The 22,948-nt window shown below is 44.2% G+C and overlaps 1 protein-coding gene across 1 annotated transcript in view; it reads left to right on the top strand.

Moving 5' to 3' along the window:
* LOC122925784 (collagen alpha-1(VII) chain-like) overlaps positions 1-22,948 on the top strand; it is a 556,601-nt gene that overhangs the window by 231,126 nt on the left and 302,527 nt on the right. The window contains 4 exon segments of the mRNA XM_044277135.1: positions 3,313-3,384; positions 13,248-13,283; positions 13,842-13,901; positions 18,333-18,377. Coding sequence (XP_044133070.1) covers positions 3,313-3,384; positions 13,248-13,283; positions 13,842-13,901; positions 18,333-18,377 — 213 coding nt within the window.

Here is a 22,948-nt window from a genome sequence, read left to right as displayed (position 1 = left end):
ATTGGCTTAACGGGGTGTGGTAAGCCAACTAGGTACAGAAAATACCTCTATTCACAACAGCAAAACTACACAAAAATACATAACTCCTATCAAACTGAACAGAACCCCCACATTCAACTTATCCCCAGATGGCTTGGATCTGAGCGCTCAATATATCCGAACAGCGCTCAGATGCCACAAACACAGTCAAATCGCCATGGGGTTTAAGTTTAGCATGGGCTGATGAGAGGGCCCATAATCCTGGGGCAAGAGGCTGGCATCCAGGCTTCTCCAGCGCCACTGGCGAGGTTGGTTTCGCCACAGCAGGCATAGACAATTTTCAGCCCCATAGGATAACATGTGGAAAATCTTGATGTTGATGGATTTTCTGGCGGAAACACATGTGTGTACACCCTAACTTTACACCACTTATTACTTGGCTTAGTTTGAGAGAATATTCATGTCCCTTTTCACTAAGCCATACCCTTTTACCCTAAGCCATGCCCTTATCAGCAGTAAATGTGGCACATATCATGTACACCAGAATTCTGTCTCAGTTTGAGTAGTAAATCTGGCACATTCAGTAGTGTAAAAGCTGCTCACAAAGAATCTTCTGGTGAAAAGTATGAATGCAACTTATTTAATACATGCTGTGGACAGGTAATAGATTAGAAAATATGGGAGAATGGTAGTACAGAAAGATACCATGGCAGCTTTTGAGATTAGAGATGAGTGATTTTTTTGATTCGGCCGGTTCTCCAAATTTTTCGAAAAAATTCGGTTTGATCCCAATTTATTCGAGACGAATAGAGTAATAAAACGGCTATTTCCTGGCTGAAGAGAACCTTTATAGTGGTGAGAGTCTGCTGTGGTAGTAAAATAATACTGTGAGTCTGTATGACATGCAGATGACAGACGTCGCTCTTAAAATCACTGCAACCTTCACTTATTTGGGCAGTCACAGGGCCAAAACTGATCAAATAACTCAAGTATGAACTCAGCCTTACAGGTCGATGTTAGCACCAAGAAGAAGCGCACTCCTTTTACACCATTGTCAGCTGATTCCACATAGATGTCTACAGAACCTGTTCTATTAAAAGCTTAAACAAGTAGAGCCCCCCAACAGAGTGGAGAGGGTGTCAGCAGTAAGTTTGTGTTGACACCTTCACTCGGCCAGCATTTGGTCAGTAAACCATTAGTATTGCTAATGCCCAATAAAACAGGAGTGGATCCAAAACAGAGATGACATGTGAATGGAATATTTGCATGTCTTCTGTGTTTTGTACCCACTCCTGCTTTTGGCTACCAAATCACAAGCCAATTCTGATGGGACCATGCAGGCCTTACAGCTGCTACACAGACAGGATCTGTTGTGCGTCTTATTTTTCCTTCCTTCTGACAGATCAGAAGAAGGGTTATGTCAGCCAGGCCGAAAGACAAAATAGTGGCCCAGTCATGAAGTGGGGAGGGTGGGAACTGCATGATAAGTCCACAGAGTGGCCCTATAACATAGTGGTGACTGGTGAGGTGAAAGCAGCATGAGGAAACCACAGAGTGGCACAATGACAGTGTGGAGGTGGCAGCAGCAGCATCAGGAGACCATAGAGTGGCAAGGTGACATAGTGTGGAGATGACAGCAGAATCAGGATACCACAGAGTGGCAAGGTGACCTAGTGGGGTGGTAGCAGCAACATCAGGAGACCACAGAGTGACCCGGTGACAGAGTGGGGAGGTGGGTGGTAATATAAGTACCAGCTGAAGATGGTGGGTGAAAGAAGGAGCAGTTGGCATCAGATGTGTGGCATCAGGCGGGTGGCAGTATCAGAATAGTAGCTGAGGCAGGTGTAAAAAAAACAAAACGCAAGTGTACTGAAAGCATTTGAAGACGGATCCATCTTCAAAATGCTTTCAGTGTTACTATGGCACCCAGGACGCTATTAAAGTCCTGGTAGCCATAGTAGGAGCGGGGAGCGGGGGAGCGGTATACTTACAGTCAGCGCGGCTCCCGGGGCGCTCCAGAGTGACGTCAGAGCGCCCCATGCGCATGGATGACGTGCCATGCGATCACGTCATCCATGTGCGTGGGGCGCCCTGACGTCACTCTGGAGCGCCCCGGGAGCCGCGCGGACGGTAAGTATGCTGCTCCCCGTTACACTTTACCATGGCTGCTTCCCGGCAGCCATGGTAACCATTGAGAAAAAGCTAAACGTCGGATCCGGCAATGCGCCGAAACAACGTTTAGCTTAAGGCCGGATCCGGATCAATGCCTTTCAATGGGCATTAATTCCGGATCCGGCCTTGCGGCAAGTCTTCAGGATTTTTGGCCGGAGCAAAAAGCGCAGCATGCTGCGGTATTTTCTCCGGCCAAAAAATGTTCCGTTCCGGAACGGAAGACATCCTGAACGGATTTCACTCCATTCAGAATGCATTAGGATAAAACTGATCAGTATTCTTCCGGCATAGAGCCCCGACGACGGAACTCTATGCCGGAAGAAAAGAACGCAGGTGTGAAAGAGCCCTTACCCAGGCTGTAACCTCCCTTACTGAACCCTGTTCTACATAAATGCTGTGGAATGATTCCTCCCTATCCTTTCCTTAAACCTTGAATAATCTTTCCCTGAACTTGTAAATCTTTTTTTAGCATAATGAAGTCTTTCCTAGCACTGTCCCTAGCGCCTGCTGACGTCTCTCCCTGCACTAAGTACACTGGAAAATGGCAGAATCCAAGATGGCTGAGGCTATTTATAGGGCTGTGACATCACAGGGCTGGCTGGCTGCTGATTGGCTGCATGCATGGCATTATGGGTGATCCTGCGTTCCCAGAGTTTATTGCTCCATGTCCTCACACGTGCAGCAGTCATTTTAGGAAAAAATGCGGTTTGTTACCACGAAGCGTGAGGAAATTCGGATTCGGTGAAATTTTCCTGAAATTCGGATCAAATTCCACTTCATTAACTTCGATTCGCTCATCTCTAATTACTATATGCAAGAATATGGCATTTCCTACTATTGTACCCCCTAGTAAAAGCATCTTACCACACCAACTTACAGTATCAGATGCAACATAATAAGACACCAGTGAGAATGAGTGTCTGCAGCTTCTTGAGATATTGTTGGCAGGACAGCCAAAAGGCTGGCTGATGATAGCATCACCTATACAGCTGTATAGACTCCATGTAACAGGTCATGTAACATTATTATGTTCTTCCATCATTCTCAGCAATCTTAACATATTTCCTTTTCTTCCAAATCTGTTGTACAGCCACAAAGTCCACTGCCAACATATTATGGGTCTTTAGGAATAGTGGTCATTAAAATATGAACTTTTTACAGGGAGAACGCGGAAAAAGGGGCAAGAATGGCAACGCTGGACCACCAGGAGTCCCAGGACCTATTGGAAAAGAGGTAAAAAACAAAATGGTGTGCTAAGAGCCCTACAGTGTGTTTGAACTGTAATCTGTCTCTAATATTAACTTAAGAGTTAATGTATGATTTTAACCCCTTTTGTTTTTTACTCCCTGCCTTATTGGAGCCAGAACTTTTTTTTATTTTTCTGCTCACATAGACGTATGGGACTTGTTTTTTTTAAGGACATGTGCTTTCTAGTAGCACCATATAATATTGCATAGGATGTAGTGGGAAGCAAAAAAAAAAAAGTGAAATGTTGTACAATTGGAAAGCAAAATTCTATTCCACCACAGTTTTCTGGGTTTTGTTTTTACGGCATTCACTATGCGCTAAAACTTACTTGTGCTCTTTATTCGTCAGTTCAGTACGATTATGGCAATTACCACATTTAAAAAAATTAATAAAAATTGAAATAACATATTTTTTTCTTTTCATGTCCATATTCTGACCCCCTTTTTATTAGTTATACGTATGTAGCCGATCAGAGCACCATCTCCAATCCTGGCCATTGTGGCCAGGTGCCTGCTGTATTACACAGCCGACACGTATGGAACAGGCTCAGTGCAGCAGCCTGCTTCATACAATTCCCTGCGCATAATGCCATACATGTACAGTGGTCCCTCAAATTACAATATTAATTGGTTCCAGAATGACCATTGTATGTTGAAACCATTGTAAGTTTAGTAACAGGTTCCAAAGCCCCAAAATGTCATCGAAGATAAGAGAAAATGAAGATTTAAGACAAATAAGCAGATAACTAAGACAGATAAATCAAGTCTTTACATATAACAGTCAGGAATAGCTGATAACTAGCAACTAATACAGTTATTTTACCAGAGAAGTGACCTTGATTGGTTGGATCTGAGTCTCAGACTTTGCATGTTGAGTCTAGTTTCAACTTACGATGGGTCAGAAAAGACCTCGTATGTTGACAATATTGTATCCTGAGGCCATTGTATCTTGAGGGATCACTGTACAGCATTATGTGTTAAAAGAAATGTGTCATTAGAAATTGACCTATTGTGGGGCGGAGCCTGGCTGCCTAGCTGAATGGCTGTGTGTTGCTGAGCTCCTCAACCTTGCCGGCGATTTAACCCCTATAATCTGCATACAGCACCGCTCTGATGGGCAAAGTGGGCAAGGAACGATCTAAGGATCAGGCGGATTCGACTCCTGTTCGATCCAGACAACCTGACATGGATCAATTCTTGAAAAAACAGCCGAAACTTCGGTCGGCTGAGAACCCTAAGATGGCGCCTGCTCCGGGCCTAACATCCGACATGGAGGAAGACACAGATGGCGGCAGTGTCTCAGATGCCTCGACTTGCAAATCGAGGAAACAGAAGGGCTCATTCACCAAAGCGGCACTCCTAGAGGTGCTGAATTCGGCATTAGCCCCTATTAAGAGGGACTTGTCTGAAATTAAAGAAGACCTCCGGAACATTGGACACCGGGTGTCGGACCTGGAGAGCACGCAGGAGGCGGCTCTCCAGAGAGAAGAGAAAGCATATAATGCGATCAGCTCCCATACTGACCTGCTTAACGAAGCGCTCCTGAGGATTGAGGACCAGGAGAACCGCAGCCGCAGGAGGAATCTGAGGATTCGCGGGCTCCCAGAATCGTTCGCTAGTGAAGTGCTTGACAAAGTGGCGCACGAGATATTTGCAGATCTTTTGGGGCCTGAAAGAGCGGATCGGATTGTTATTGAAAGGATCCACCGAGCGCTTAGGCCTAAACCCAAGAACACCGACCCTCCACGAGATATAATCTGCGGCCTCCTCAGTTACCTCGACACCGCAGCACTCATGAGAGCCGGCAGAGAGAAGGAGCAGCTGCAGTATGAAGGTACGCCGGTCATGTTCTTTCAGGACCTGGCCCCGTCCACATTAGCTAAACGGTGCATCCTTAGGCCGCTCCTGGATGCCCTTAAAGCAGCAGCTACCCCTTTTCGGTGGTTATATCCGTTTGGGATCGTGGTCCTAAAAAACGGGTGTCAGATCTCCATCCGCTCACCGAGGGATCTAAAAGCTAGCTGGGCCCAGCTGGGGTTATCCCTGATCGAGATTCCCTCATGGATGCCCGCAGACATGGAAGATCCACTCCTCCCGCCACCCCAGGCGGCTGAATGGCGCCCTGTCTACACCAAAAAGTCGCCCAAAGCTAGGGCAGAGAAGTCTGACCGTCCTCCAACCTGAGCATAGGAATTGCTAAAGAAATTCCTCGTTTTGTTTCTAGCTCCAACTGAATTACCTGGGACTTAGGGCCTTATGGTCAGAAGATCTGAAGCCTCCCTGTTCCCTGAAGATATCAGGGCTGATTCCAGGCCAGTCCCGTCCACCTGTTGTGGAGAATAATGTTCCAGCGTTCAGCTGAGGTTCATCCGTTTCCAGACTTTCTTCTGGTTCACTTGAAGTTCTGGACCTTGCCTACTCCCTGCTCCTTTTCTAATTTGCAGGGGTTAACCCGGCGTTACCCACGGGTCATCCCTTTTCTTTGTTTGATGGCCAGTCAATGGCCGTCTATAGCTCTGCGGGACCCCCCACCTGACAGACCCCGGCTGGTAGCCGTGATGAGAAAGGGTCGTCCTACAGTCAGGTGCTCAGTAGAGCTTCCTTTGCATGATGTATTTGCACTATGGTTAAATACCTTACCTGTTCACCCCCCCTCCTTCCCCCGTGTGTCTTCCCTCCCCCTCCTTCACAATCAGATGTCATATATTGCATTTTCAGATGCTGATTGTCTGCTTTCTATTCCAGAATGTCGTCTATTGTGATATCATCCTTTAATGCCCGGGGAATGAACGAGCCTTGCAAGCGGTCCCAAATCCTAGCCCTTTTACAGAGGGATAAAGTGTCTATAGCATTCTTCCAGGAAACACACTTCCGTGAGGGTAAGATCCCTAAATTGCCTCCCAAAAGGTTTTCCCAATGGTTCCACAGCACTTATAGTTCGGCTAGCATGGGTGTCAGCATAGCGATCCACAAGCAGCTCCCCTTCAAGCATTCTGCCGTCTCTGCAGACCCTGAGGGTCGTTATCTGTTTGTTAAGGGCACTATCGCTGACACTCCTGTTACCCTGGCAACTGTATATGGTCCCAACAGAGGGCAGGTTGCTTGGCTCGTTCAGACCCTTGGCTTATTGTCCTCCTTCAAGGAGGGAATGGTTATCTTAGGAGGTGACTTTAATGCTACCCTTGAACCTGCATTGGATTCTTCAAATGGGAAATCTGCCATTACACATGTTCGCTTACGACGTCTTAAACTTGCCTTACAGAGGTTGGGAGTTTTAGATATTTGGCGTACCACAAACCCCACCGGTAAGGACTTTTCCTTTTACTCAGCTGCTAAATTGTCTTATCATAGACTAGACTATCTATTCCTATTTAAATCCTTTGCTAATAGGGCTATCGGATCCCACATAGGGGACATCACCCTGTCTGACCATGCCCCTGTATTCTTGAGTATCTCTCTGCAGGACCTCCCAAAGGGGGAATGGAATTGGCGTATCAATGAGACCATTATTTCAGTCCCTTCCCATGCTGCTAAACTGTCTTCTATCATAACTGACTTTGCATCTAATGCTTCAGGCCCTGACGCGCCCTCCCCTTCCATTATCTGGGAAATCAACAAAGCGTTCCTGAGAGGAGAACTAATAGCCTTAGGTGCCCTGTGAGGAATATGGATTAATATTTACTGTCAGCCATGTCCTCACACCCCCCATTTGCTGACAGGCAGCAGAGGTAGGGATTTCCCTGCTTCAAAGCCCCCCAGCCCTGATTGCAATTTGATGCACCTCTTGGCATGACTCAGAGTACATGCAAAATAAGTTTCCACCCCCCCCCCAGCCAATTGAGTGTCAGTTGGCCAGGAAGACACCCCTCAGGGGGTCCAAGCTTCAAGGAGAAGTTCACACCTCTGTGCAGCAGTTGGGAGCCACCTGAATCTGCAGGAAAAAACCCTGCTGTGGGTATGTGCTTTTGCCTGGATCAATGAGATTTCCTAGACATATTGGCACCTACCTCTCATAAGGAATTATGAATCACCTGGCCATCGCAGGCGCAAACCGGATACATATTTGTGTCACGGTGGCCACGAGGTACGGTCCCATGGTCTTTGTTTACTCGTACCCAGTCGGGGTAGGGAGATACCCATATCTCCCCATAGAAGCCACCTACCGGTACCAGGTTTGGGCTCTACTTGTAGCCGGAACCCAGGCAGGTCCATTAGTCCCAGAACCATCTCCCTGTGACCCTCTGGTCTGGAGCTATGACCCCTAAAGGGTTTTGTGGGTCATTCACCGTCAGCCCAGAAGAGGGGGAGTTGACCCCTCCCTGAGGCAGGGAGGGGATGGGCCAGCTACAGGTTAAAAGCCTGGTGCCAGCAAGTAGGCGGCGTCTTTTCTCTGAAGGGGGGTCACATCCTACACAGGTGTTTAGAGGGACCCAGGAAATAGCAGGAGATCACAGCCCCTCGTGTGGCCTCCAGCTCAGGACATCGCCAAGGAACTTTCATCATACTTGGTAACTTACTTTCACACTGCTTAATCCTATTGTAACCATATACCCTGTAATCTGTAACCTCAGACCACTGTATATATATTGTCTGTGTATAGTGTGTTATATCTAGTGTGCTCTTATAGCGATTAAATATATAATTTAATCTTGTGCTATCTTGTATCTCGATCACGAATCCCCACGTCCGTGTTTTGGCCTAGTTATAAGCTACCGCGGGTTGGTTTCTGACCCTATATAATCCTGTTAGCGGACCGGGCTTATATCAAACGAGAAACTGGTGGCAGTTACCCGAGCTGAGGGCGTGCTGTTTTCACTGCGGCAGTGAAAAGGCTCTCTCAGCTTGTTGCCTCTCTGTGTCCGCGTGGACAGGAGGTGTGTGTGTAAACTATACCAGCCTGACCTTACGTGCTCCTCTGGAGGGCGTAACTTCACGTTTTGGTAAACCCCGTGATCATACCAGGTCTCGTGAGCTCGACGTGGTTGACGTCAGCGGACACGAGGGGTGGTATTCATCACATGCCCATATTAAAAAACAACGGAATCAAGCTGTGTCGACGCTTCTCTCCCAGATTCAGGCACTGAAGTTATCGCATAAAACCTCCCAGGCTCTTAGCTGCGCCTTAGAGCTCTCAGAAACCCGCACTAAGCTCAAAAACCTGTTGAATGTCACATCAGCCAAGCTGTTACTGAGAGCCAAATTTCGTTCATATGCCCACGGGGACAAAGGAAATAGGTTGATGTCCGCTCTAGTTAAGAAGCAGAAAACTGATTCCTTTATTGCTGCAGTCAAAGATGACAAAGGCGTATTGCATAAAAGCACTCCAGACATTGCGAAGTCCTTCTGTGCCTTCTATAGGGACCTTTATAACCTTGATACACCAAATAAATTGTCACCAGCACAACTAGGGGAAGCAACGGATAAATTTATTTCCTCCCTCCAGCTACCTACCATTACCCCGGCCCAGTCAGCCCAGCTCTTATCTCCTATCACAGACACTGAAATTAGTAAGGTCCTCTCCTCTATACCCTCAGGGAAAAGCCCAGGCCCCGACAGTTGCACCATCTCTTACTACAAAACCTTTAAGCATATTCTAATCCCCCAGTTTAACACCCTATGTAACTACTTACTCCAAGGGGACTCCCTTCCTCCCCAATCGCTTTCAGCCCACATCACGGTTATTCACAAGGAAAATAAAGATCCCCTAAACTGCGGGAGTTACCGCCCTATTTCGCTTCTGAACACAGATGTGAAGTGGTGGGCCAAGATTTTGGCTCAACGGATTCAGGTGGTTCTCCCTGGCATTATCAACGAGGAGCAGGTGGGATTCGTCTCTGGCAGACAGGGAAGTGAGAATACGGTCCGTGTCATACAATTGATCACACATGCCCGACAGCATTCGATACCTCTAGCCCTTCTCAGTACAGACGCAGAGAAGGCCTTCGACAGGATCAGTTGGCAATTTATGTCTCGAGCATTGTCGAAGTTTGGCCTTCCGGACCAGTTCATCCAATCCATCTTCTCACTCTATTCGCTTCCCTCTGCCAGAATACGGATTAATGGAACACTCTCCCCAGTTTTTCCCATTATCAATGGGACGCGACAGGGCTGCCAACTCTCACCTGCCCTCTTTGTTATTGTCATGGAGACCCTGCTGGCCAAGGTCAGGCAGGATCCGGACATTGAAGGAATTATCTTAGGGTCACAAACCCATCTGACGGCTGCTTTTGCAGATGATCTTTTGGTCATAACGTCCAACCCCCTAACCTCTTTCCCCAGACTTCAGGCCCTTTTTGAAGAGTATGGAACGGTCTCAAACTTTAAGATTAACTACACTAAGTCACAGGCCCTGAATATCTCCTGCCCACCCTCTACCGTTGAAACGCTCAAAGGCTCCACTGCTTTTTCGTGGGCCCCTAAGTCAATCCCATTTCTGGGTACTAATATCTCAGCAAAACCAGAGGAGCTTTTTGACCTGAACCAAGTCCCCTTACTAAAATCCATTAAATCTCACCTACATTCCCTAAAACTTCCGTTTATTTCATGGATTGGACGGAAGAATTATATCAAAGCTTTTATCGTCCCCAGACTACTTTATTTCATCCAAACACTCCCTATCTGGCTACCCCATTCCTTCTTTGTGGAGGTCCGCAGAGTCTTCTCAACTTTCGTGTGGTCAGGCAGCTCCCCTAGACTGGCGTATGCCACTCTCACTCGGGAGAGAAGGTTGGGAGGCTTCGGCCTACCCGACATTTACCTTTATTACAGAGCGTCAATGCTAAATAGAGCTTTGAGCCTCCTTTCCTGGCGCCCTCCTGGCCTTGTCTCCCGACTGGAGTGTGATATGCTCACATATAAAGACAAGCTGGTTCTTTGGGGCTTACGCAAATGCACGGCCAATAATAAGTTTACATCGCCCTTATGGAAGGGTTTGTTAATAGAATGGTCCAAATTATATAGATCCTCGACCCTCAAGTTTCCTAGTTTGAGCCTTCCATTGCACTTGTTGCAGGCATATATTCATCCTACCACCTCTGGGGCATCAGGAATCTGGGCAATGCTTTCTAGCCTTAAACTACAAGACATCATGTCTGAGTCGGGTGCTTTGGATTGGAGTAAGGTACACGCAATCCCGAGAGTTCAGGAGGCCTCTTTCCTAGCGGTCATGGCTTTTAAAAAAGATTTGGCGCTCTTAAAAGCGCTCCCTAGGCCTACAACAGATCCCTCTTGGATAGAAGGGAAACTCTCTACTGCCCTTCGCCCCAAAGAAACCTCTCTCCACATTTTACAGGGAGCTACTCTCCTCCGCACCTCCAGATCTGTGGTTCCTAGCAGCCTGGGAAAAGGAATTATCCATGACTCTATCGGAACCTGAAAAAGCGTTTATCCTCACACACTCGCACGGATTCAACCGTTGCATTAGGATCCAAGCTAACTCTTATAAATTATTTACAAGATGGTACAAAACACCAGAATTCCTCCATAAGCTTAATCCCGCTATCCCAGACAGTTGCTGGAGGTGTGGAGGAGGGCCCGGTTCTTTATCTCATATTTGGTGGAGTTACAAGAAAATCAAGCCTTTTTGGGTAGAAGTGGTGACAGCTATAAATAAGATATGTAATACCCAGGTTAGTCTAGATGCAAAGCTTCTGCTACTTTGGTGCCCTAATAGCACGCTTACTCCTTCAAAGTCTAATCTACCAACCATGCTTATAACAGCAGCCCGACTGCTGGTCCCTCTCCTCTGGAAGAATGATTCGGCCCCTTCGTCTGTGATGTGGACCGAGAAAATTGACCAATTATACCAGTTTGAAGAGCTGGCCCACTTAAAATATGGTCCCCCTGGAAGCAATATCGCAAGTTCTAGGCTTTGATATGATTGGATGCAAGATATAAGATTGACATCTAACTTACCCCATCCTTCCCTTCCCCTGTTCCATCTTCCCCTTGTCTTGTCGTTCTTTTCCCACCATATATTTGTATGCACAGGTTACTGGTGATCTAAGTTATGTAAGCTACCAACTGAGATATATTGTGTTTGCTGATTAAACATCTACCCAGCTGCGTCTGGTACACGAGATGTATGTCCTTTCACATTACTTTGTGCCTTTCTCAAATAAAAAGAAATTTGTTAAGAAATTGACCTATTGTTTAAATCACATTTTTATGTTGGCACCCCTGCCAATCAGCTGTTTGATTAAATGGCCAAAAAGAAAAGGGGAGAAGGCGCTCATAGGTGGTGGTTGACAAGAACTGTTGTTGTTTGTTCCTAGCCAGGGTGAGTGGTTGCTACTCACCTTGGTTAGATTGTACTTTTGGTAGTACAGTTCTGGTGGAGGTAAAATCGTGGGGTGATGTGGGTTGGTGCAGCCGATTGACGTCCAAGTTGACCATGGGCGGGAGCCAAGCCGCCACTTTGGTGCGAATTGTGGTGTATGGGGAGGGGGCTCGTCTGCACTGGGTTCATGCAGTGAGCGGATGGACACAAGGAGCAATTCACAACCCAGTTGAGGATACGAAGTATTTTTTATTTTTTGATTAGCAAAGACGACGCGTTTCGGGGTACGCAGACCCCTTTATCAAGTCATGCAGCAGCCATTTTAAATGGAATCAGTCTTGCTCTACCTCGGCTGTTGTCTTTTTTGTACCTGCTCTTCCGGTGTACCACTGCAATTTTTACTGGCACAGAATAAAAGCTATGGTTTGAGGAATGAATGATGAGTGCCACATTTATTTTTTTTCTTGTTCATAAAAATAACTATTAATGGTTAAAGGGAAACTCCAGGAATATGCTGCAACAGCAGTTCCGGAGGCAGGAAGTGAGCGAATCATATAAATTACTATCTGTTTATATAAATAAATATGGAGGGGTAAGGGTACTTTCACACTAGCGGCAAGGAACTCCGGCAGGCTGTTTTAGCGGGTGAACAGCCTGTCGGATCCGTGCTGCCGCTAGTGCATGCGTGCCCCCGGACTACCGCTCAGGCCCCATTGACTATAATGGGGGCGGTCAGGAGTTCCAGCGTCAGCACGGCAAACATGCCGAGAGGCGGCCGGAATAAAACTACGACATGTCGAGTTCCCTGCCGCTAGTGTGAAACTAGCCTAAGGATGACATTTGTCTGTCACATTAGCCAATCTTGAGAATTGTGTTATTTTGCCACACGCTTCTTGTAACAGATTAAGAAATTAATCAGATCCCTTTGAAGAGAGTTTGGTGAATTATGACTATAAATTTCTGTGTTTTGAATCTGTCTCTGTTTTATATAACTCATTAGAAGCTAATTGAATTGAATAATTATCACGGTTGAATGCTAGTGATAGGAATGAAGTAACAGTGTTTACAGAGAAATGACGCCTTGTTCACACTGCTATGAAAAAAAAGGGCTTTTTTTCAAGGCACATTGCTAACAGATGTTTTCTTGAATTGTGTCCTATCCTATTAAACATACAGTATGTTCTGTAGTTCTGCATTCAGTTTTCCATATTTTGGTTTTCCCCATTGAAATCAGTCAGAAAAAAGCACTATAAAAATGTCTGAGCTAGAGCTCGACTGTGGCCAGAAGGCTGGCTTAAAACTGAAGAGCTCACTAATGTAATGTGAAACGTGATACGTGAATTTGCATATATAACATGTAGTTGATTAAGTGAAAGCAGCCCATTGAGAATGCAACCTAAGAATGACCGTACGCTACTGATAAGCTAACATGTCACAAACTGACAAGATGCTGCATTTTTCTTATGTCTGAGTAATCCTGGATGGAGTATCTTATGAAAAGTCATTCAAGCAGTTTAATTAGTAAGGCTTGATGAGTGTCCTAAAAACTCTAATATATTTCTCATTTTCAGGGAAAACAAGGAGCCCCTGGCATCAAGGGTGAGAAGGTCAGTAGGTCCATTTATATATTATAATGTTAAAAAGTCTTTGTACCTGAACTTTACTTACAAACGATACATCTAATCAGTTGTTAGTGAGTAAGTCTGCACAACCCCAGTAAGGGCTCATGCACGCGACCGTAGCCTGTTTTGCGATCCGCACTTTGTGGATCCACCACATTTAGATTTTTCTACATTGTATGCCATATTAAATGGTGCAAAAAGAAAGTACAACTTGTCCCACATAAAACAAGCCGTCATATGTCTATGTGAATGGAAAAATAAAAATGTTATGGCTCTGGGAAGGCAGGGAGTGAAAAATGAAAAAGCAAAAATGGAAAGGACTGATTTTAAGAAAAATGCACTCTTTTTTGGAGAGACATTTGGTCTTTTTCACATGTCACAAACATGTTTACAAGGCCTATTTTATAATAAATGTAGTCATGAAGCCCTGTATCAAAGACAATTTTCATTAAAGAGCTTTCTCCGATTGATGGCAGGGTCAAACAACTGAAGATATGAAGTGTTTAAGTATACTTAACTGTATGTGTGTGCTTTTTTTTACAGGGTGAAGGAATTGTTGGGGAGCCTGGTCCTAGAGGTCTACGTGGGTTTCCTGGGCTAAGAGTAAGTCAGAGTATAGTTTATAACCAATTTGTACATGATGGAGGTATAAAACTGAAGGCTTAGGGAAATGACTGCTGCTCTCACTTTTACCCGTCAGATTCTATTGCAAGTAGATCCTTTGGATGTGTCTGTGTGAAAGCAACCAGAACATTTGTATTTCTTATAAAACATTGCAAAATGTAATCTGAAAGTTTCTCTAGTTACCGTTTGCCAGCAACATGTGTTTTACCACTAGATGGAGCCAGATATGCATCTTGTACAAGGAAAGAATTTAAAATATGGTGAATGTTCAGTATAATTACAGGTATAAGTCTTTCTCTAAAGATTTATAAACCAGAGATTGATTCAAGTAAACTGGCCATGCTGTACTAATCAATAAATGTGCCATTAATGATGGCAAAGTAGGTTATATAATAAAACTCTCAGGATGTAGAAAAACACTTTGGTGATGGCAGTTTTCAGTACGATTTAAACAGTATGCTGTCTCATTGTATCAGTTTTGCAACTACAGCCTGTAAATAAATTATAAATGATAGCTCAGGCACTGACACGAACAGTAGAGGGTCTTTGTGCAAGGCAGTATATGGGTGCCTTCACACGCGGCAGATTTTGTCAGAAAATTCTGCGACAAAAAATCAGTTCCATTTATCTGAATGGGACAGCAAGCACATGGATTTCTGCATGCCCCATTCAGGTGAATGGAACTGATTTTCAGTCGCTGAATTTCCTGCCACAAAATATGCAACGTGTGAAGGCACTCTATAGGACCTTGGCTCATATATCTCATAAATATGCACCCCTTATGTCCCGCTAACAATCCACCAATAACTGTGAGCCATGAAACACATTAGCTTAGTCCCTACATGCAATATAATACACAGTAGTAACCTACTTTTAGGTGGTAGTGGACAAAAGCAGATTATATTATGGACAGTTTGGGCAGCCACCTGGGGCAAGAGGCTCCCAGTTGGCCCACAGTCAACAAAGCTGCCCAAACACTATATGCAAACTGCTGTTTTATAACAAATTTTGGTGTGCATTGTGGAAAAAACACAGCAAAACTGGTTTAGGCAATGATCCATGGCTCCAAGACATACAGTACATTGTGGTTTTATCATGGCTTTTGCTGCAAATTGTGGTAAAAATTGTAATATAACTGCTTTGTCATCTTTCTGCAAGACATCAGAAGGACCTTCAGATGATCACATAACCTCACTGGAGGTCCTGAAGCTATAGGAGAGCAGCAAGGAGGCAGAGGAGGAGCTGCTAGCTAAGTGTGTGTGGTCTGCGGTCTGAATTTATTTAAGTGGTCTGCACTTAGGGGGTTTCAGGCCTGTATTTAGTAAGGTACCTCTGGGTCTGTACTTCTGGTTTGGTGGTCTGGGAATCATGTGGATTTCTGTGCAAAGTAGTTTTGGTGTAGACTTGGAGGCAGATTTTGATGTGGCTTTTAGGCTTCCCATTGATTTCAATAGGAATTTTGACACAGAATCCGTACAAAGAATAAACATGTTGGTTTTGTTCATGCAATGTATATTATCAATGAATGCATGAGGGAATAAATGATTCCCTACAGCATGGATTTCCCATTGAAAATTATGTTGGGAAGATTCCATGTGGGTTTTGGTTTCAAAAATGTGTATGGAAAATTCGCTAGATAAGCATGACCCAAGGGTACCTGTATATGGGTGCACAATAATTAACAGAGAATCTGCACAGATTTCCAAGCAGTTTTCTGTATGTTTCTGCACCAAATCACCAAACCCTTGCATTGGAAAGGATGAAATCCGCACACATAAATTGCACAAGCAATTAACATCCTGTTGTTTTCAGAATCTGCACAGTAGGTCAATTTCCACATGGAAGAAAAAAAGCTAATTGTACCTGAAATTTGTCTAATACACTATGCTGGTACTGTATTAGGGTGCATTCACATGACCGTATAAATGGATCCACATCCGTTCCGCAATTTTGCGGAACAGGTGCGGATGCAATCATTTCAATGGGGCCGCAAAAGATGCGTACAGCTGTCCGCATCCGTTTTCCGTTCCGCGGCCCCACAAAAAATATGGAGCATGTCCTATTCTTGTCCGAGCTTGCTGACAAGAATGGGCATTCTCTATATAGCGCCGGCCATGTGCGGTCCGCAAAATGCGGAACACACATGGCTGGTATCCGGGTTTTGCGGATCCGCAATTTGCAGACCGCAAAACACTTACGGTTGTGTGAATGCACCCTTACGCTGAGTTTTTCTGCACAGGAATCCGCAACATGATTAGGTAGCCTAATGCTGCGGATCTGCTCTGCAGATTTCATCCTTTGTAATGCAAGTGGTAAAATCCACACCAAATCCTCAGCAAACTTGTCAAAATCCATATACCAATCATGTGGATTTGCTACAGATTATCCAGTTATGGATTCTGTTGCAGATCTGTGTAAAAATGTGCATTAGAAAAGTACAGAATAGTAGTGTTCACCGTGTGGCAGGGGAGCAATGGGAAAGGGGGGAGCAAGTTTTGCAAACAGCCCAAAGTCTATGGTCTACTTAATTGGTGGCAGTGGTGTCCTCACCTACTGGGCCACTGTGCATATATGGTAGGTCCATCCCTCTGATAGCTGCCAGGACAATGGTTTAGCTGACAGCTCTCTCAATAATTTTCTAAATCCTTGTTTTGTGCCAGCTGCCTATTCCAGTTACCCTTTGTTCTGACCTGGTAGGGTATGCTATGCTGTTAATACATACTAGTGTGTATTGCTAGGTCCTACACCAGGAGTAAATACAGTTGCAAGAAAAAGTATGTGAACCCTTTGGAATGATATGGATTTCTGCACAAATTGGTCATAAAATGTGATCTGATCTTCATCTAAGTCACAACAATAGACAATCACAGTCTGCTTAAACTAATAACACACAAAGAATTAAATGTTACCATGTTTTTATTGACCACACCATGTAAACATTCACACAAAAAAGTATGTGAACTCCTAGACTAATGACATCTCCAAGAGCTAATTGGAGTGAGGTGTCATCCAACTGGAGTCCAATCAATGAGATGAGATTGGAGGTGTTGGTTACAGCTGCCCTGCCCTATAAAAACACACACCAGTTCTGGGTTTGCTTTTCACAAGAAGCATTGCCTGATGTGAATGATGCATCGCACAAAAGAGCTCTTAGAAGACCTGCGATTAAGAATTGTTGACTTGCATAAAGCTGGAAAGGGTTATAAAAGTGTCTCCAAAAGCCTTGCTGTTAATCAGTCCACAGTAAGACAAATTGTCTTTAAATGGAGAAAGTTCAGCACTGCTGCTACTCTCCCTAGGAGTGGCTGTCCTGTAAAGATGACTGCAAGAGCACAGCACAGACTGCTCAATGAGGTGAAGAAGAATCCTAGAGTATCAGCTAAAGACTTACAAAAGTCTCTGGCATATGCTAACATCCCTGTTAGCGAATCTACGATACGTAAAACACTAACCAAAAATGGATTTCATGGGAGGATACCACAGAGGAAGCCACTGCTGTCCAAAAAAACATTGCTGCATGTTTACAGTTTGCACAAGAGCACTTGGATGTTCCACAGCAGTACTGGCAAAATATTCTGTGGACAGATGAAACCAAAGTTGAGTTGTTTGGAAGAAACACACAACACTATGTGTGGAGAAAAAGAGGCACAGCACACCAACATCAAAACCTCATCCAAACTGTGAAGTATGATGGTGGGGGTATAATGGTTTGGTGCTGCTTTGCTGCTTCATGGCCTGGATGGATTGCTATCATCAAAGGAAAAATGAATTCCCAAGTTTATCAACACATTTTCCAGGAGAACTTAAGGCCATCTGTCAACCAGCTGAAGCTCAACAGAAGATGGGTGTTGCAACAGGACAATGACCCAAAGCATAGAAGTAAATCAACAACAGAATGGCTTAAACAGAAGAAAATATGCCTTCTGGAGTGACCCAGTCAGAGTCCAGACCTCAACCCGATTGAGATGCTGTGGCATGACCTCAAGAAAGCGATTCACACCAGACATCCTAAGAATATTGCTGAACTGAAACAGTTCTGTAAAGAGGAATGGTCAAGAATTACACCTGACCGTTGTGCACGTCTGATCTGCAACTACAGGAAAAGTTTGGTTGACGTTATTGCTGCTAAAGGAGGTTCAACTAGTTATCAAATCCAAGGGTTCACATACTTTTTCATACTTATTAGTTTAAGCAGATTGTGATTGTCTATTGTTGTGACTTAGATAAAGATCAGATCACATTTTATGACCAATTTGTGCAGAAATCCATATCGTTCCAAAGGGTTCACATACTTTTTCTTGCAACTGTATGCCCCAGTTTTTAAGGAACAAAATGTTGTTCAACCTACTGTATGAAGTACCAAAAACTATGAAGTCCACAGATGCTTAATCTCTTCATTTTTGTTGGCAGGGAGAAAATGGAATTCCAGGAATATCCGGGCCGGCTGGAATAATGGTAATTTATATTATTATGCAGTAACAATCTTAGGCCGAGCTCACACGAACGTGTGTGATCCGTGGCCGTATTGCAGCCCGCAAATTACGGGCCGCAATACATGGCCACAGTTCCGTGTGCATTCCACATCACGGATGCGGACCTATTCACTTCAACGGAACGTGTGTGACCCGTGCCCCTGCTGCGGCCCGCAAATTGCGGGCCGTAATGCACGATCGCTGGCCGTGGGTCAGCCACATCGGATCGCGGACCCATTCACTTTAATGGGTCCGCGATCCGCCCGTTCCGCAAAAAGATAGGACCTGTTCTATCTTTTTTGCGGAACGGCCGCACGGAACAGGACTCCTCGGAAGCACTACGGAGTGCTTCCGTGGGGTTGCGTCCCGTACTTCCGTTCCGCAAAAAAGATAGAACAGGTCCTATCTTTTTGCGGAACGGGCAGATCGCGGACCCATTAAAGTGAATGGGTCCGCGATCCGATGTGGCTGACCCACGGCCGGCGATCATGCATTACGGCCCGCAATTTGCGGGCCGCAGCAGGGGCACGGGTCACACACGTTCGTGTGAACTCGGCCTTAGATGGAAGATGTTTAAGTCATTTATGTATGGCATGCTATGAGACACAACCTGGTTTAAATGGAGAAAAATGAAAAAAGAACTGTTCTCATTCATTCACAGTTCTTAAGATATAAATACTGTCAGAGGGTTTTCTAAAGTCTCCATTTACAGTAGATACTTGTCTAAATGCACTTGTCTAAATGTGGAGAAGCAGAAAAAATGTTACATACAGAAAGGAAGCATCCTACCAAACATCGCCTGTCCTTCATTTGTAGACAGATCCCATTACATTCTTTGAGATTAAACTTGTATTAAAACTGCATCAGCTTGCACCCCTTCTGTCTGGGTCACCATGAAAAATTGATGTGAAATATGGCATTGCATCCCATTAAATGTAATGTCTGGGGGGAAAAAGACTTAGTTGAGGGAAGTTCTTCGATCCATTTTTCCCCCATTGAATTCAGTAGAATAACAGATTGAAAAATAGATAATAAATAATAATACATCAGTATAAATTGCAAGCATTCTGCCATTGTGTCTTCATAGTTTCCTGTGTATTTTACCTCAGTATTCTATACTTATGGAGTGGATCCAAAATATGGAGCTATACAAGTGTCTATTTCTTGATGAAGATTTCTATACACATTCCCTATTTTTTTTATATGCTACATGCTCCATGTGACGTAGATTGTATTCTTCCAAAAGAAATCAATTGAGCCTGAAAAACACAACTGTAATAAGGTATCTTGCCATCTCTTATAATGATCTACAGGTCCTTCTAAAAAAATTAGCATATTGTGATAAAGTTCATTATTTTCTGGAATGTACTGATAAACATTAGACTTTCATATATTTTAGATTCATTACACAAGCCTTTTATTGTTTTAATATTGATGATTTTGGCATACAGCTCATGAAAACCCAAAATTCCTATCTCTAAATATTAGCATATTTCATCCGACCAATAAAAGAAAAGTGTTTTTAATACAAAAAAAAGTCAACCTTCAAATAATTATGTTCAGTTATGCACTCAATACTTGGTCGGGAATCCTTTTTCAGAAATGACTGCTTCAATGCGGCGTGGCATGGAGGCAATCAGCCTGTGGCACTGCTGAGGTGTTATGGAGGCCCAGGATGCTTCGATAGCGGCCTTAGGCCTCTTTCACACGACAGTATGTCCATTTCAGTGTTTTGCGGTCCGTTTTTCACGGATCCGTTGTTCCGTTTTTTGCTTCCGTTGTGGTTCCGTTTCCGTTCCGTTGTTCCGTTCCGTTTTTCCGTATGGCAAATACAGTATACAGTAATTTCATATTAAAAATTGGGCTGGGCATAACATTTTCAATAGATGGTTCCGCAAAAAACGGAACGGATACGGAAGACATACGGATGCATTTCCGTATGCATTCCGTTTTTTTGCGGACCCATAGACTTTAATGGAGCCACGGAACGTGATTTGCGGCCAAATATAGGACATGTTCTATCTTTAAACGGAACGGAAAAAACGGAAATACGGAAACGGAATGCACACGGAGTACATTCCGTTTTTTTTGCGGAACCATTGAAATGAATGGTTCCGTATACGGACCGTATACGGACCGCAAAAAACGGCCCGCAAAACGGAAAAAAAAAACGGTCGTGTGAAAGAGGCCTTAAGCTCATCCAGAGTGTTAGGTCTTGCGTCTCTCAACTTTCTCTTCCCAATATCCCACAGATTCTCTATGGGGTTCAGGTCAGGAGAGTTGGCAGGCCAATTGAGCACAGTAATACCATGGTCAGTAAACCATTTACCAGTGGTTTTGGCACTGTGAGCAGGTGCCAGGTCGTGCTGAAAAATGAAATCTTCATCTCCATAAAGCTTTTCAGCAGATGGAAGCATGAAGTGCTCCAAAATCTCCTGATAGCTAGCTGCATTGACCCTGCCCTTGATAAAACACAGTGGACCAACACCAGCAGCTGACATGGCACCCCAGACCATCACTGACTGTGGGTACTTGACACTGGACTTCAGGCATTTTGGCATTTCCCTCTCCCCAGTCTTCCTCCAGACTCTGGCACCTTGATTTCCGAATGACATGCAAAATTTGCTTTCATCCGAAAAAAGTACTTTGGACCACTGAGCAACAGTCCAGTGCTACTTCTCTGTAGCCCAGGTCAGGCGCTTCTGCCGCTGTTTCTGGTTCAAAAGTGGCTTGACCTGGGGAATGCGGCACCTGTAGCCCATTTCCTGCACACACCTGTACACGGTGGCTCTGGATGTTTCTACTCCAGACTTAGTCCACTGCTTCCGCAGGTCCCCCAAGGTCTGGAATCGGTCCTTCTCCACAATCTTCCTCAGGGTCCGGTCACCTCTTCTCGTTGTGCAGCGTTTTCTGCCACACTTTTTCCTTCCCACAGACTTCCCACTGAGGTGCCTTGATACAGCACTCTGGGAACAGCCTATTCGTTCAGAAATTTCTTTGTGTCTTGCCCTCTTGCTTGAGGGTGTCAATGATGGCCTTCTGGACAGCAGTCAGGTCGGCAGTCTTACCCATGATTGCGGTTTTGAGTAATGAACCAGGCTGGGAGTTTTTAAAAGCCTCAGGAATCTTTTGCAGGTGTTTAGAGTTAATTAGTTGATTCAGATGATTAGGTTAATAGCTCGTTTAGAGAACCTTTTCATGATATGCTAATTTTTTTAGATAGGAATTTGGGGTTTTCATGAGCTGTATGCCAAAATCATCAATATTAAAACAATAAAAGGCTTGAACTACTTCAGTTGTGTGGAATGAATATAAAATATATGAAAGTCTAATGTTTATCAGTACATTACAGAAAATAATGAACTTTATCACAATATGCTAATTTTTTTAGAAGGACCTGTATATTAGCATCTGCAATATGGGGAAAATTCTGATAAAGACTCAGAATTTAATTCAGTAGATAACAACACTAAAACAATATGGATCTTACACAGCATTTAAAGAAGTATACTGAGTCTGTTTATGCCCTCAATGAAATGCATGATCACATTCAGCAGCATGGTGGCTCAGTGGTTAGCACTGGTGCCTTGCAGAGCTGGGGTCCTAGGTTTGCATCGGACCAAAGACAACATCTGCATGGAGTTTGTATGTTCTCCCCGTGTTTGTGTGGGTTTCCTCCGAGTACTCCGGTTTCCTCCCACACTCCAAAGACATACTGATAGGGAACTTAGATTGTGAGCCCCATTGCCGACAACAAGTGATGATAATGTGTGTACAATGCTCCAGAATATGTCAGTGTTATATAAGTAAAAATGCAGGTATTATATGGACTGTGAAAATGTCTGATTGAAAAGATGTGCATCCATTTATGTCCTCCTATGGGTACGGCCACATAGAGTTTTTTGAACGAGGTTTTGAGGCAAATCTGCCTGCAGGATATTCAGCCAATGTCATAAGTGGATCTACCATGAAAGAGAAGAATAAATCCTTCCTTTATATTTCCAATTCTTTTCGAATCCACAATCCTGCAGGCAGATCTGCCTCAAAACTTTGTCTAAAAACTCTGTGTAGCCATAACCTATAATGTCTTAAATCCTTTTTGAATGGGGGCAGAATGGCCTGAGACTGGAACAGCATGGATTTTGGGTGTGTAACACGTGCGTAACATTCTTTTTTCTATTTGTTTCAGTAAAAAATTGATCCTAGGCTTACAGTTAAGTCTTATAACCAGAGTCAACATCACGTGGATGGAATAGATGCCAATTTTTTTTTCCACACATTCTTAGACACATCTTTTTGCACTATAGTATTTATGCTATTAAAGATAATACAAAACGAGGAGGAAAAAAAAAACATAATACACTATAACACTATAAGGTATATCTAGACAGTGAAAGTAAAATAAACAGTCCACTCTGACTATCACTGTATTTTACATGTAAATTTAGTACAATGATGTCAAGTAATGTAGTGGTAGAGTATATAGAGCTATAGGAGTATGTAGTCCATGGCTCATAAGCTCCTTTCGTAGATGCTAGAAGACATGCCCAGTGT

This window comes from Bufo gargarizans, chromosome 2 (genome assembly GCF_014858855.1).
Source record: "Bufo gargarizans isolate SCDJY-AF-19 chromosome 2, ASM1485885v1, whole genome shotgun sequence".
Classification (NCBI taxonomy): domain Eukaryota; kingdom Metazoa; phylum Chordata; class Amphibia; order Anura; family Bufonidae; genus Bufo; species Bufo gargarizans.
Note: the sequence above shows the minus strand (reverse complement) of the source record. Positions and strands in the feature narration are given on the sequence as shown.